This window comes from Mixophyes fleayi, chromosome 4 (genome assembly GCF_038048845.1).
Source record: "Mixophyes fleayi isolate aMixFle1 chromosome 4, aMixFle1.hap1, whole genome shotgun sequence".
NCBI lineage: Eukaryota > Metazoa > Chordata > Amphibia > Anura > Limnodynastidae > Mixophyes > Mixophyes fleayi.
Genome location: NC_134405.1, coordinates 41,172,344 through 41,185,722, shown reverse-complemented (window position 1 = coordinate 41,185,722; position 13,379 = coordinate 41,172,344). Strand labels below are relative to the sequence as shown.

General features: G+C 46.4%; 2 protein-coding genes across 2 annotated transcripts in view; both read right to left on the bottom strand.

Annotated features, from left to right (window-relative positions):
• The window catches only part of KLF1 (KLF transcription factor 1), a 37,763-nt gene extending 30,382 nt beyond the window's left edge, over nucleotides 1-7,381 (bottom strand). Inside the window, exon 1 of the mRNA XM_075206751.1 lies at nucleotides 7,294-7,381. The gene's annotated coding sequence lies outside the window, so the exon portion shown is untranslated. The remainder of the gene's footprint in view (nucleotides 1-7,293) is intronic.
• A 30-nt stretch (nucleotides 7,382-7,411) lies between these two features.
• SYCE2 (synaptonemal complex central element protein 2) overlaps nucleotides 7,412-13,379 on the bottom strand; it is a 32,246-nt gene continuing 26,278 nt past the window's right edge. The window contains exon 4 of the mRNA XM_075206757.1: nucleotides 7,412-7,582. Coding sequence (XP_075062858.1) covers nucleotides 7,493-7,582 — 90 coding nt within the window. The 3' untranslated portion in view covers nucleotides 7,412-7,492. The remainder of the gene's footprint in view (nucleotides 7,583-13,379) is intronic.

Sequence of the window (13,379 nt, the reverse complement as noted above, 5' to 3'; positions counted from 1 at the left end):
CACTAAAAACCCACCTCTTCAGACAAGGTTATGATATTCCTCAACCATCATCTTAATTTCTCTAGATTACCCTATTACCATCCTCTACACTGCTAACGCAAGACAACAACCCTCTGACCAACATTGCCACACACACAGCCCACTCAATACTTTTACCTTTGCAGTCTAGCTGGTCCATTGTGCAATATGATGTAGCACATGCCCTTGTGTTTCTAACTCCCATTGTCCTATAGATTGTAAGCTTTCGAGCAGGGTTCTCTTACCTCTCTGTCTGTATGTATTACCCAGTATTGTCTTATCAATGTTTGTTCCCAATTGTAAAGCGCTACGGAATTTGCTGGCGCTATATAAATAAGTGTTGATGATGAATGTTGATGAATGAGTTCTCTGTACAGCGCTGCGGAATTAGTGATGCTTTATAAATAACTGATGATGATGATGTGTATGCAAGTAAGAAAAACGATCAAAACGGATTCTATGTACAGTATGTATTAAAAGCATCATGATTTATATAGTTAATGTAAACAAATTAAATAGGGAAAAAAAATCAAAACACATATTTTTAATAATGATTATAATAGGATGATTTGTTAACTTGTTTTATAATTATTATTTTTTTTGCACGCGTTCTGATGGGACTTTACATTGCACATATGTATGTGAGCAGCCTGCAGCCTGTTCTGTGTGTTAACATATGAAAGGTAACCTATAGATGGAGCGTACTCATACCCACATTCAAATGGAAATGTGTCTTGAGGTCTGCTTGGACTTAAATAGTCGCACAAATGCTTGTTTTAAAAGGTCTACTATTTCTAATAATTTATCTCAATGCCATATATATATATATATATATATATATATATATACATTGTGACAAGAGCCCGCTACTGCAGAAGCACACGCGTACAACTTCTTCCTTTTTATGGTTCTTTATTGTCAGGATGGTAATAATGTTTTGACACCGTATACTTGCACAGCAATTATAGAGACCCTCAACGCTTACTATACGTAGTCCAGCTCTCTGTCCAGATCAGCCAGCTAGCCCAGCGTTGATCTCCCTGAACAATGAAACAAGCAGGGTTTTATACCTGAAACTCCTCCCACAGGCCTAGCTTGATGGACAGGTGACACACCCACCTTCTCTTTAAAAGGAAACGCCCATCCCTGGCTCTGTTTAGACTATCAGACCCCTCTGTTTGCTGAGAGGAAGCAGCTTTTAAATCATGTAAGTAAACCAATTTTAAACTACACATATATTTTTACCTGGTTTAATCTCCACCTAGGTACATAACTGTGCCAATGTTTTACTCTACTTCCCTGCTTTCTCTGCATATTGCCAGCTAAATGCCTCCTTTTGTTACAATATATATATATATATATATATATATATATATATATATATATATATATATATATATATATATATACACCCTCCATAAAGTTGCTTTACAAAATAGATTAAGAAAATGAAGAGTAATTCTGTTTGTAAACTAACAAACAGTAACCACATATATTTATATTGCATCTAAACATACATTACATTGTATTTTTATATTATTACCAAATCAAATGTGATGTTTGCAATATGAGCATGTTGCAACTGATTACATTTTACTTTTTCTTTCTTTGCAACTGTAAAAACCTTAAAAATAAATTGAAATGTGTTTTTGTTTTTTTTATTTGTAAGCATATTTTTAGTTTCAGATGCTTTCTTTGCGTTTGATTGGATATTAATAAAGTTATAAAAGTCTTATGCCTGATACCTTAACCTCTTTTACCTTCTTCATATTATTCACTATAACCTTAAAGTAACGACATGAGACTTGAAATAGGGCACAAATAAATGATTTATTTAAATATGGTGGAGGTGAATAAAGCAGTCAGACCGACGTGTGCCAGGCAAAACCCAACTGTCCTAGGAACTCCTTAGGACTACTCACTGGGGAACAACCAAACCCCTGGGTTCAAGTGGGGGACCAACCAATCAAACCCCGGGCGCACATATCTACCTGGACGGGGCACCACGTCCCAATTCTACCGAACCCGCCCCTCCTCTGGGCTATAATGGAAGCAACCACAGGGGCGGTACCTGAAACCGAGACTAATAGCCGATTCACTCGAAGAGAGGCGGGTTCACCATGCCCAATACCGTAATGTGCGCCCAAACAACCACTGGCCGTCGACTGAACTGCTTTTCCGGCAATACTCAATCCATCTTCGCTGAGAACCATGCCTGCCTCCAACGCTGATATCCATCGTAACAGAATCTAACCGACTCCTTTGTCTCTCAGCAACGAAAACAGGGAGGGTGGGTGGGCAACGTCCATATCTGCCAAGACTGAGCAAAACTCCGCCCATCCAACTTATAGCCCTATACCCCTCCCCTATGACACCGGATGGGCGTACCACAAAGTTAACTGTTAACACTCCGGAGAATAACTCAGTTAAAGATACAGCAAAGCTTTTATTATCCTTCGCTCCTATGCAGATCTCAGTTCTTATTTTATTCAATCGTTTGTCTTCTGACTCTCTACCCTGTAGTTAGTTTATCAGCTAATAATCCCACTGGAATGTTGGCAACAGCAGGAGTTAAAGTGAGGCTATATAGGACGAACGCAGTTAAAATCATGCGAGTGAGTGACAGAAGTACTCACCCAATAGTGTTAGGTCTTCAACCACAGCAGCCAATAGGGATCAAGGGAGGTGTTTACTGGGCTGCAGCTTTATAACTCCTCAGCGCCAGCAGGCTATCCTCTGATGTCCAGGATCCGGTTTCCTCCCTCATGCCCAACGAGGTTTTGTGTGATGCGAGGAGGTCATATGCACACCTTTATTTTTCGTTCTTTCTCCATACAGACAAGACACAGTTTGGGTGGGAGAGCGACGGTGGTTGACTGCGAAGTCAGCGGTTTGATTAGCATGTGGTGTTGTTTAAGTTAGGTCAGGGGTCACTACCCCTTATCAAAGTCATCAGACTCTTGGTCAGCCTGTGATGAAGACCCCTTGGCCGCATGTATACAGGGCATGCCATTGTCAAGGGCAGAGGGTGGCGCAGTCAATTCTTATGACGAGTTAGCACCGGCCAATAGATAAAGTATATCCTGGGTTGGTGGTATAATGGTCTGACCTTTCCATCTTTATTGGTTATTGCTGACTGTCCTGCTCTCACTGCCACATATGACTCTATTTGTTTAAATAAAACTGTGTTCTTCTTCCAAACCTTGTACATTGTCAGTGTCGTTTATTGAGTAATGCTAAGTTGTGAAGAATCTGGTTGGTGTAGGGACTGTTAGGAAACATACACGCTATGCATTTTAAATGATTGTACAGAACTTGTGGCAGGTTCCTCACTCCTGGAATTGTGCAAGTGAAGACAGCGATTGACGTGACAAGGATAATGTCAGGATTTGTCTTGAGCAACGGTGTGGAGTCTTAATACGCTCACACAGGGCCTGATTCATTAAACGATGTTGCAATTTTTTAAAATTTTTGCATGCAGGGAAAACTCTGATTCATCAAGGAACATAAATGTTGATACATGCTGTATTTTGTCCAAAATCGATATGCGCATGCCCAGAAACAAATCATACGCATAGAACGCAGTGTCAATTCATCACTGGGTGCAAAGGACACTTAATACAGTCTATAATTTAAGGTGCAAATCAGGGAGAGAAAGGGGTGTACGCACGTAGTCCATGTATAGTAAGGGCGTGTAAGTGGCCTAAGGGTGAGAGTGCCATACAGGTGACAAACCCCTTTCTAAAACTTCAACCACTTATCCAATTCTGAGGGATCACTATGGAATACTTCACTGTTTCCTATCCCAGCAGACCAGCAGCTGAACCACCATCAGATCCCTCTACTTCCCCTTTAGGAAGAAGTCCTTCCCCCCCCCTCCACTGGAACAAGCTCCCTCCCTCCATCAGAACTTCCCCTAATCTGTCCAGCTTCAAACGGGCCCTAAAAACCCACCTTTTTCTTAAAGCCTTTCTGTCTCCCACTTAACTTCCTACCTTATCTTCTGCCTCTGTCCCCCTACTCTCCCTCTCTCCCCTGCGTCTCTCTGTCTGTCCACCCCTCCCCTTAGATTGTACGCTCCTCTGAGCAGGGCCATCTCTCCTCCTGTTTCCACCACTTCTAACTCTGCTCTCCAGCTACTTAGCCCTCCTCCTCGAGGGTCCTCCACCCCACGTCCACTCTCGCTCCCTCCTCCCCCCTGGGGGTCTCCCTGTCTTCCGCACCCTCCTTCTTGGGCCCCGTCATTTGCGGATCCTCCCTCCCCCTTCCCCGCCCTCTCTAGCTGTGCATTGAGCGTACTGAGTTGCTGTGTTTACTGTACTGTGCTGTCTCCCATTGTATTGTGATTTTGTTTGTCTCTGTACGGCGCTGCGGATGCCTTGTGGCGCCTTATAAATAAATATTAATAATAATAATAATAATAGGAAGAAACAAAAGTTAAGACCCGTGCCTACCAGGAAGGACTGTCCGAGGCTACAGCAAGGAGCAGAGACATTCACTCAACCCCATCTGCCGCCACGTTGTTTTGTTCTGCCCAAGGGCGCGGGACTACGAGTATTTGTGGCCGGGAACAGTTCCGCCCCAAATACTCTACTCACCCCTTGGTGAGGGCCTACCTAACAAAAAGTAGGAAACGAGAGATATACTCACCCGGGCACTCCAACTTCTGGTCCCTGCACTCCTGCTCCTCTCTGTCACCTGTGGAAGACAAAATACAACACATCCTCCATCTACTCTACAGGTGAGGCTAGAATGTACCACCCACACAACTGGGTAACACATCTTCGCTAAGTACTGGGTGTGGTGTATTCCCTAAACCTCCTCCCTCTACCTACGGGGAACACCAGCCGGTGTTCACTTTTTACTCCGGGGGCTGACCTTAACCCTCACCCAGGTCGGACCGAGAAGACTGTCTTCTCACTACGGGGTCACTCACAGAATTCCAAGGACTAGTTACCACCTGCCCAACCAGGGCTTGCTGGAGAAACGCGCTACCGGGGTGGTGACTTCCGCTCGGAACCGTCAGTGGCCGCTGGCGGAACTCGAGACGGTCGCGTTCACCCGAGTGGAAACACCACCCCGATCTGGAACCGTCAGGGACCCTGCCGGATCTCAGACTGGGACACCCATTTGGAACCACGGAACGCACCCCTGGAACTCAAAAGGGACGTGCTGCCCTGCAGTGCCAGTGAGGTCCCCAATCACTGCCACAGGAATCCTGCGTAACCCCAGGGACCGCGACAGGGAAACTACTGTGTGTCCTACCTTCACTTGTGCCCGAATTGTTCCAGGGCCTTGTGCACTTATTTAGGGGGTAGGAATGCAGGCGGGGGCCTGGAAGAAATGGTGCCCAGGAGGGCCCTACCTGTTTCCTCAGTCTTCGAGGATCCTCCCCAACTTCCGCTACGTCCACGCGCTGCCGCTGTCTTCTGATGTTGATCCAGCTGGTCTTCAACGAGCAGAGTAGCTCCTAGCCCTGACAAGGACTCTCTGCCGCCGCGGTCTTCTTTCGCTGCCTTTTTATCTTCTCTTGATCGCGCAGCTCTCTGCCGTGGAACTAAAGATGGCGGCGCGCACTGGCTTAAATAGTCGTCGGTGCGCCAAAGTCAGGCGATGTCGACGGGACGCCACGTGATGACGCAGTAAGCCCTGATTGGCTCGCTGCGGCGCCAAACATTCAAACGGCCCAGAGGTAAGCCCTGATTGGCTCACCGACCCGGCCGGACAGGGAACAGCCCCGGCGATGCGGGGACAGAGGAAACCCACGGGACCTTGTCCCGCAGGTGAGTCCTCCACAGGCGTGCCAAGCTCAGGTGCACATAGCAGTTTCCAATTCATGATTTGGGTACGTGATTTACAGTTGTATCACTTGCACCAGCTACAGGTCGGGTGTAATTGCCTATTACTAGTGATGACAGTCCCGTATGCATGCTAGAATATGTGTTTGCAATCAGGAGCAACATAAAAATGCATGTGACCAGAAAACCTAAGTAAGAAAACTTACTCAAATTGTTGCCTAAGTTCCATAATGAATCAGGCCCTATGGGCCAAATTAGTTTATTATTTTGCATGCAAGGAAAATATTAGCTGTGTTTTCCTGTAGCACACAAATACCTGATAGCTTATTTGTACAATGAAATTTAACATTTATCTAGGATATGCCCTACCCCAACTATAAATAAGCCATCACATTTTAAATTTACCTCCCCCTCCAATGCGACATGGTTTTGCCTTACTTTCTTACTCTGCTTAATGAATCAGGCCCTATATTATGAACAGGTGACATTAACTGAATTCTGTTTTTTTCCTATGCATTCTGTTGGGACTTTAAATTCCACATTATATACTGGACGTATCCTGCAGTGTATTGTCTGTTAGAACAGAGCGGCTCTTTACATCCGTTCCTTGGTGATTACTGATGTGCGTATGTCCGATTTATGTACGTTATTTTAAAAGCACGATCATTTTGTGTGTCTTAAGAAATCAGATCCATAGTATTAGATGGAGAAAACACATTAATAATTCATTATGAATCATTATATTTATATAAGTATATAAATAAATATTATATATTTATATATGCAGAAAGAATCGCCATACCCACTTTTGTGGAATTTGCACACAGCAGACACTGAGACGAGTTTTAACGCAGATAGTCAGAGGCTAGCTAAAATGTATCAACTAAATAGAATTGTTTAAATGAGCAATATACAGACTGTCACAGATAATTATGTTATATTGCTTTCCATGCTGTGACGTTTATCGTTTTACAGATTTAAATATCTGTGAAAAAATGCCGTATTTTCGCCAATAGGCAGGGCCAAGCACAACTCAATAGGCCAACAGCTCCGCGTCAGCAGTCATTGCACCACTAATATGTAAGCCTTATTCTCAGGGAACACTACATTAGTAGAATTCCTTCAATTATTATCCTATGTCTATATTTTTATTAAAACTACACTCATTTTAAAGTAGCACACAAATATATTAAAATATGTATACAGTGCTTACATTTATTATCTTACTATGTATTTACCTATGCAAATGTTATGTTACTTCCCCATTTACAGCCAAGAAACACTTGTGCACTTATACATGCTATATACTATACTACTAATATAGATGTACACCCTACTGTCCCTGCAACACTAAGGCTGGGTACACACTACAGAAATTTCTACATCTTTAATGATTTTACAAACGACAGGACAAAAAAAAGCCCTGATCAGCATGTCGATTCATGTGTACACACTATACATGTTTTACGAGATTTACCGTCAGATCTGTGGTCTTTATCTGTCATAACCATTGGCTGAAAAGATGGTGACACTGCACACTCCATAGAGATCTATGGACACTGCCGGTCCTGAGGACATACACAACACAGAACTGACTCAACATATTTCCGTTCTTGAACGACATTTATAGTTCAGTGTAAATATCAAATGAAACGATACAATGTGCTTCAACTAAATCATAATATTGGACTAGATTTTGCTTTCTGACAATCTCTTGCCGCAGTCCAGCGACGCACATGTTCCCGGTGAAAACTCATCATGGACATCTGTAGAATATACAGTATTAGTCACAATCTTCATTTATTTTACATTATTAATCATTACGGGCCTGATTCATTAAGGATCTTAAATTAAGAAGTTTCTTATTTAAGTCTCCTGGACAAAACCATGTTACAATGCAAGGGGTGAAAATTAGTTTTCTGTTTTGCACATAAGTTAAATACTGTCTGTATTTTTCATGGAGCACACAAATATCAATTTTAAATGTCAGTGTACAAATAAGCTATCAAGTATTTGTGTGCTACATGAAAAAACAGTCAGTATTTAACTTATGTGCAAAACAGAAAACGAATTTATACCCCTTGCATTGAAACATGGTTTTGTCCAGGAGACTTAAATAAGAAACTTCTTAATTTAAGATCCTTAATGAATCAGGCCCTACATCTTAAACACTACATACATAATTTTGCTCAATGGGGATAGGCTGGTTTTTGACCACTTTTAATCGTCTCTTGCAGAATGCCAAAGGAGTGCACTTTACATGGCTCACATAATTAGTCCTGTAAACAAACACAGATTTGGGGGAGTGGGGAGAAAGTATAAGATAATACAATAATGCAATGCAATTAATGCATACACCTAGTCACTGAGTGTAGCTACACCTACACCACCAACTGCCTTGTCCAACACAGGCTTAGCAAAGAGGACAAGATGCTTAATTTATTTACCCTCAGCCACCATACCCAAAGCTGTCTGTGGCCCCTCCTGTTGTTCCTCCAAGGGTCCTATCTGTCCCTGTTGTTCCTCCAAGGGACCTACCTGTCCCTGTTGCTCCTCCAAGGGTTCCTGTCTCCTCATGTTGTTCCTCCAAAGGTTCCTGCCTCCTCATGTTGTTCCTCCAAGGGTTCCGCCTCCTCATGTTGTTCCTCCAAGGGTTCCTGTCTCCTCATGTTGTTCCTCCAAGGGTTCCTGCCTCCGCATGTTGTTCCTCCAAGGGTTCCTGCCTCCTCATGTTGTTCCTCCAAGGGTTCCGCCTCCTCATGTTGTTCCTCCAAGGGTTCCTGCCTCCTCATGTTGTTCCTCCAAGGGTCCTGCCTCCTCCTGTAGTTCCTCCAAGGGGGCCTACCTGTCCCTGTTGTTCCTCCAAGGGTTCCTGCCTTCCCCTGTTGTTCCTCCAAGGGTTCCTGCCCCCTCCTGTTGTTCCTCCAAGGGTTCCTGCCTCCTCATGTTGTTCCTCCAAGGGTTCCTGCCTCCTCATGTTGTGCCTCCAAGGGTTATGCCTCCTCATGTTGTTCCTCCTAGGGTTTCTACCTGTCCCTGTTGTTCCTCCAAGGGTTCCACTTCCTCCTGTTGTTCCTCCAAGGGTTCCTGCCTCCTCCTGTTGTTCCTCCAAGGGTTCCTGCCTCCTCCTTTTGTTCCTCCAAGGGTTCCTGCCTCCTCCTGTTGTTCCTCCAAGGGGTCATACCTGTCCCTGTTGTTCCTCCAAGAGTTTCTGCCTCCTCATGTTGATCCTCCTAGGGTTCCTGCCTCCTCATGTTGTTCCTCCTAGGGTTCCTGCCTCCTCATGTTGTGCCTCCAAGGGTTCCCCCTCCTCATGTTGTTCCTCCAAGGGTTCCTGCCTCCTCATGTTGTTCCTCCAAGGGTTCCTGCCTCCTCATGTTGTTCCTCCAAGGGTTTTTGCCTCCTCCTGTTGTTTCTCCAAGGGTTCCTGCCTCCTCATGTTGTTCCTCCAAAGGTTCCTGCCTCCTCATTTTGTGCCTCCAAGGGTTCCGTCTCCTCATGTTGTGCCTCCAAGGGTTCCTACCTGTCCCTGTTGTTCCTCCAAGGGTTCCTGCCCCCCCTGTTGTTCCTCAAAGGGTTCCGCCTCCTCATGTAGCTCCTCCAAGGGTTCCTACCTGTCCCTGTTGTTCCTCCAAGGGTTCCTGCCCTTCCTGTTGTTCCTTTAAGGGTTCCTGCCTCCTCCTGTTGTTCCTCCAAGGGTTCCTGACTCCTCCTGTTGTTCCTCCTGGGTTCCTGCCTCCTCCTGTTGTTCCTCCAAGGGGTCATACCTGTCCCTGTTGTTCCTCCAAGGGTTCCTGCCTCCTCATGTTGATCCTCCTAGGGTTCCTGCCTCCTCATGTTGTTCCTCCTAGGGTTCCTGCCTCCTCATGTTGTGCCTCCAAGGGTTTCCCCTCCTCATGTTGTTCCTCCAAGGGTTCCTGCCTCCTCTTGTTGTTCCTCCAAGGGTTCCTGCCTCCTCATGTTGTTCCTCCAAGGGTTCCTGCCTCCTCATGTTGTTCCTCCAAGGGTTCCTGCCTCCTCATGTTGTTCCTCCAAGGGTTCCTGCCTCCTCATGTTGTTCCTCCAAGGGTTTTTGCCTCCTCCTGTTGTTTCTCCAAGGGTTCCTGCCTCCTCATGTTGTTCCTCCAAGGGTTCCTGCATCCTCATTTTGTGCCTCCAAGGGTTCCGTCTCCTCATGTTGTGCCTCCAAGGGTTCCTACCTGTCCCTGTTGTTCCTCCAAGGGTTCCTGCCCCTACTGTTGTTCCTCCAAGGGTTTCGCCTCCTCATGTAGTTCCTCCAATGGTTCCTACCTGTCCCTGTTGTTCCTCCAAGGGTTCCTGCCCTTCCTGTTGTTCCTCCAAGGGTTCCTGCCTCCTCATGTTGTGCCTCCAAGGGTTCCGCCTCCTCATGTTGTTCCTCCAAGGGTTCCTACCTGTCCCTGTTGTTCCTCCAAGGGTTCTTGTCCTTCCCGTTGTTCCTCCAAGGGTTCCTGCCTCCTCATGTTGTGCCTCCAAGGGTTCTGCCTCCTCATGTTGTTCCTCCAAGGGTTCCTACCTGTCCCTGTTTTTCCTCCAAGGGCTCCCCCTCCTCCTGTTGTTCTTCCAAGGGTTCCTGCCTCCTCCTGTTGTGCCTCCAAGGGTTCCTGCCTCCTCCTGTTGTTCCTCCAAGGGTTTCTGCATCCTCATGTTGTTCCTGCAAGGGTTCCTGCCTCCTCCTGTTGTTCCTCCAAGGTTTCCTGCCTCCTCATGTTGTGCCTCCAAGGGTTCCCCCTCCTCATGCTGTTCCTCCAAGGGTTCCTGTCTCCTCATGTAGTTCCTCCAAGGGTCCCGCCTCCTCATGTTGTTCCTCCAAGGGTTCCGCCTCCTCATGTTGTTCCTCAAAGGATCCCGCCTCCGCCTGTTGCTCCTCCACGGGTCCTACCTGCTCCTGTTGTTCCTCCACGGGTCCTACCAGCTCCTGTTGTTCCTCCATGGGTCCTACCTGCTCCTGCTGTTTCTACTAGGGTCCCACCTACTGTTGTTCCTCCAAGGGTTCCTGCCTCCTCATGTTGTGCCTCCAAGGGTTCCGCCTCCTCATGTTGTTCCTCCAAGGGTTCCTACCTGTCCCTGTTGTTCCCCCAAGGGTTCTTGTCCTTCCTGTTGTTCCTCCAAGGGTTCCTGCCTCCTCATGTTGTGCCTCCAAGGGTTCTGCCTCCTCATGTTGTTCCTCCAAGGGTTGCTACCTGTCCCTGTTTTTCCTCCAAGGGTTCCATCTCCTCCTGTTGTTCTTCCAAGGGTTCCTGCCTCCTCTTGTTGTGCCTCCAAGGGTTCCTGCCTCCTCCTGTTGTTCCTCCAAGGGTTTCTGCATCCTCATGTTGTTCCTGCAAGGGTTCCTGCCTCCTCCTGTTGTTCCTCCAAGGTTTCCTGCCTCCTCATGTTGTGCCTCCAAGGGTTCCCCCTCCTCATGCTGTTCCTCCAAGGGTTCCTGTCTCCTCATGTAGTTCCTCCAAGGGTCCCGCCTCCTCATGTTGTTCCTCCAAGGGTTCCGCCTCCTCATGTTGTTCCTCAAAGGATCCCGCCTCCGCCTGTTGCTCCTCCACGGGTCCTACCTGCTCCTGTTGTTCCTCCACGGGTCCTACCAGCTCCTGTTGTTCCTCCATGGGTCCTACCTGCTCCTGTTGTTTCTACTAGGGTCCCACCTCCTGTTGTTCCTCCAAGGGTTCCTGCCTCCTCATGTTGTGCCTCCAAGGGTTCTGCCTCCTCATGTTGTTCCTCCAAGGGTTCCTACCTGTCCCTGTTGTTCCTCCAAGGGTTCTTGTCCTTCCTGTTGTTCCTCCAAGGGTTCCTGCCTCCTCATGTTGTGCCTCCAAGGGTTCTGCCTCCTCATGTTGTTCCTCCAAGGGTTCCTACCTGTCCCTGTTTTTCCTCCAAGGGTTCCCCCTCCTCTTGTTGTTCTTCCAAGGGTTCCTGCCTCCTCCTGTTGTTCCTCCAAGGGTTCCTGCCTCCTCCTGTTGTTCCTCCAAGGGTTCCTGCATCCTCATGTTGTTCCTGCAAGGGTTCCTGCCTCCTCCTGTTGTTCCTCCAAGGTTTCCTGCCTCCTCATGTTGTGCCTCCAAGGGTTCCCCCTCCTCATGCTGTTCCTCCGAGGGTTCCTGTCTCCTCATGTAGTTCCTCCAAGGGTCCCGCCTCCTCATGTTGTTCCTCCAAGGGTTCCGCCTCCTCATGTTGTTCCTCAAAGGATCCCGCCTCCGCCTGTTGCTCCTCCACGGGTCTACCTGCTCCTGTTGCTCCTCCACGGGTCCTACATGCTCCTGTTGTTCCTCCACGGGTCCTACCAGCTCCTGTTGTTCCTCCATGGGTCCTACTTGCTCCTGTTGTTTCTACTAGGGTCCCACCTGCTGTTGTTGTTTTTCCAAGAACTCCGCCTTCTACTCTTGGCTTTGTGCTTCCTGGGCCTCTCTGCATTGTTGTCCTTGTGAAACACACAAACAAATTAATTATTTATGTTTTGTGAGCTTATTAAACAATAATTACACATGTCTAAGGCGCTTTTATGTATCAATCTTCTAGGTTTTTAGATGAAAGCACATCAATATATAAAGGACTCTTTTAATACGCTTTTAAACCTGGAGCTAAATATGACACGAGACGGCCATAGCCCATGCGTCAAAATACTAATCTTATTATTGAAATCAATTTATTTATTTTTATAGCAATAAGTATTGCACTCATGCAACTATTAAAAATTGCTGCACCATACTAGACAAATGTGCGCCAAAATCTGATATGAAAATTCGCTTGCTAATGCCCACAAACATGTCTAATCGTGACCGATATAAGGCAACATACGGAAAACACACGTTGTAATGTATAATTCATCATATTAACATAAAACATAAAATATTTAGCAAAAAATATAGATATTATGTCCCAAGCTGAGGAAGAGGCAGCTGGCCCCAGTTATATACCCATGAAGCAGAGCCAGCCAGATTTCAGCTTTCAGGAAGTTGTGGTGCTGGTGCAGCTGGTGGTGAAAAGGTTGTAGAATCACAATATGGCACACAGAGCATACATGGGGGCCCCTACAGACTGGTTGAGGCAGAGGAATAAGCTTTCAGAAGCTTAAAGGACCCTTCTATGACTGACCTAGTGGAGGTATGCATGGAATTGTAGGCGAATATTTGCTCTGCCTCTGGGTGTAATAAAGGAGTGATGAACCAAGGGCATAAAGCATACTTGCCAACTCTCCCTGAATGTCAGGGAGACTCCCTGAAATAGGGGTGATCTCCCTCACTCCCTGAAGAGTTTGGCATTCTCCCTGATGCTGAGCCAGTACAAGACGTGGTTGGCTTTGCCATCTGTGGCATAATGACACAGTTTAGAAATTGTGTCCTATGTCCATGTATTGATGCCTATGGAGGTGGCCATTTTCATGGAGACCAAGATTTAATCAAAGACTGACAGGTAAGACAACATGACTTCAGTAATGGAGACAGAAATGTAAAAGACACTTCAGTCTCTAGAGATTCATTAGCTGCTTTTCTTTAACGCATAGTTGCTTACTCTCCTGGAATGTCCGGGAGACTCCCGCATTTCTGGGAGACC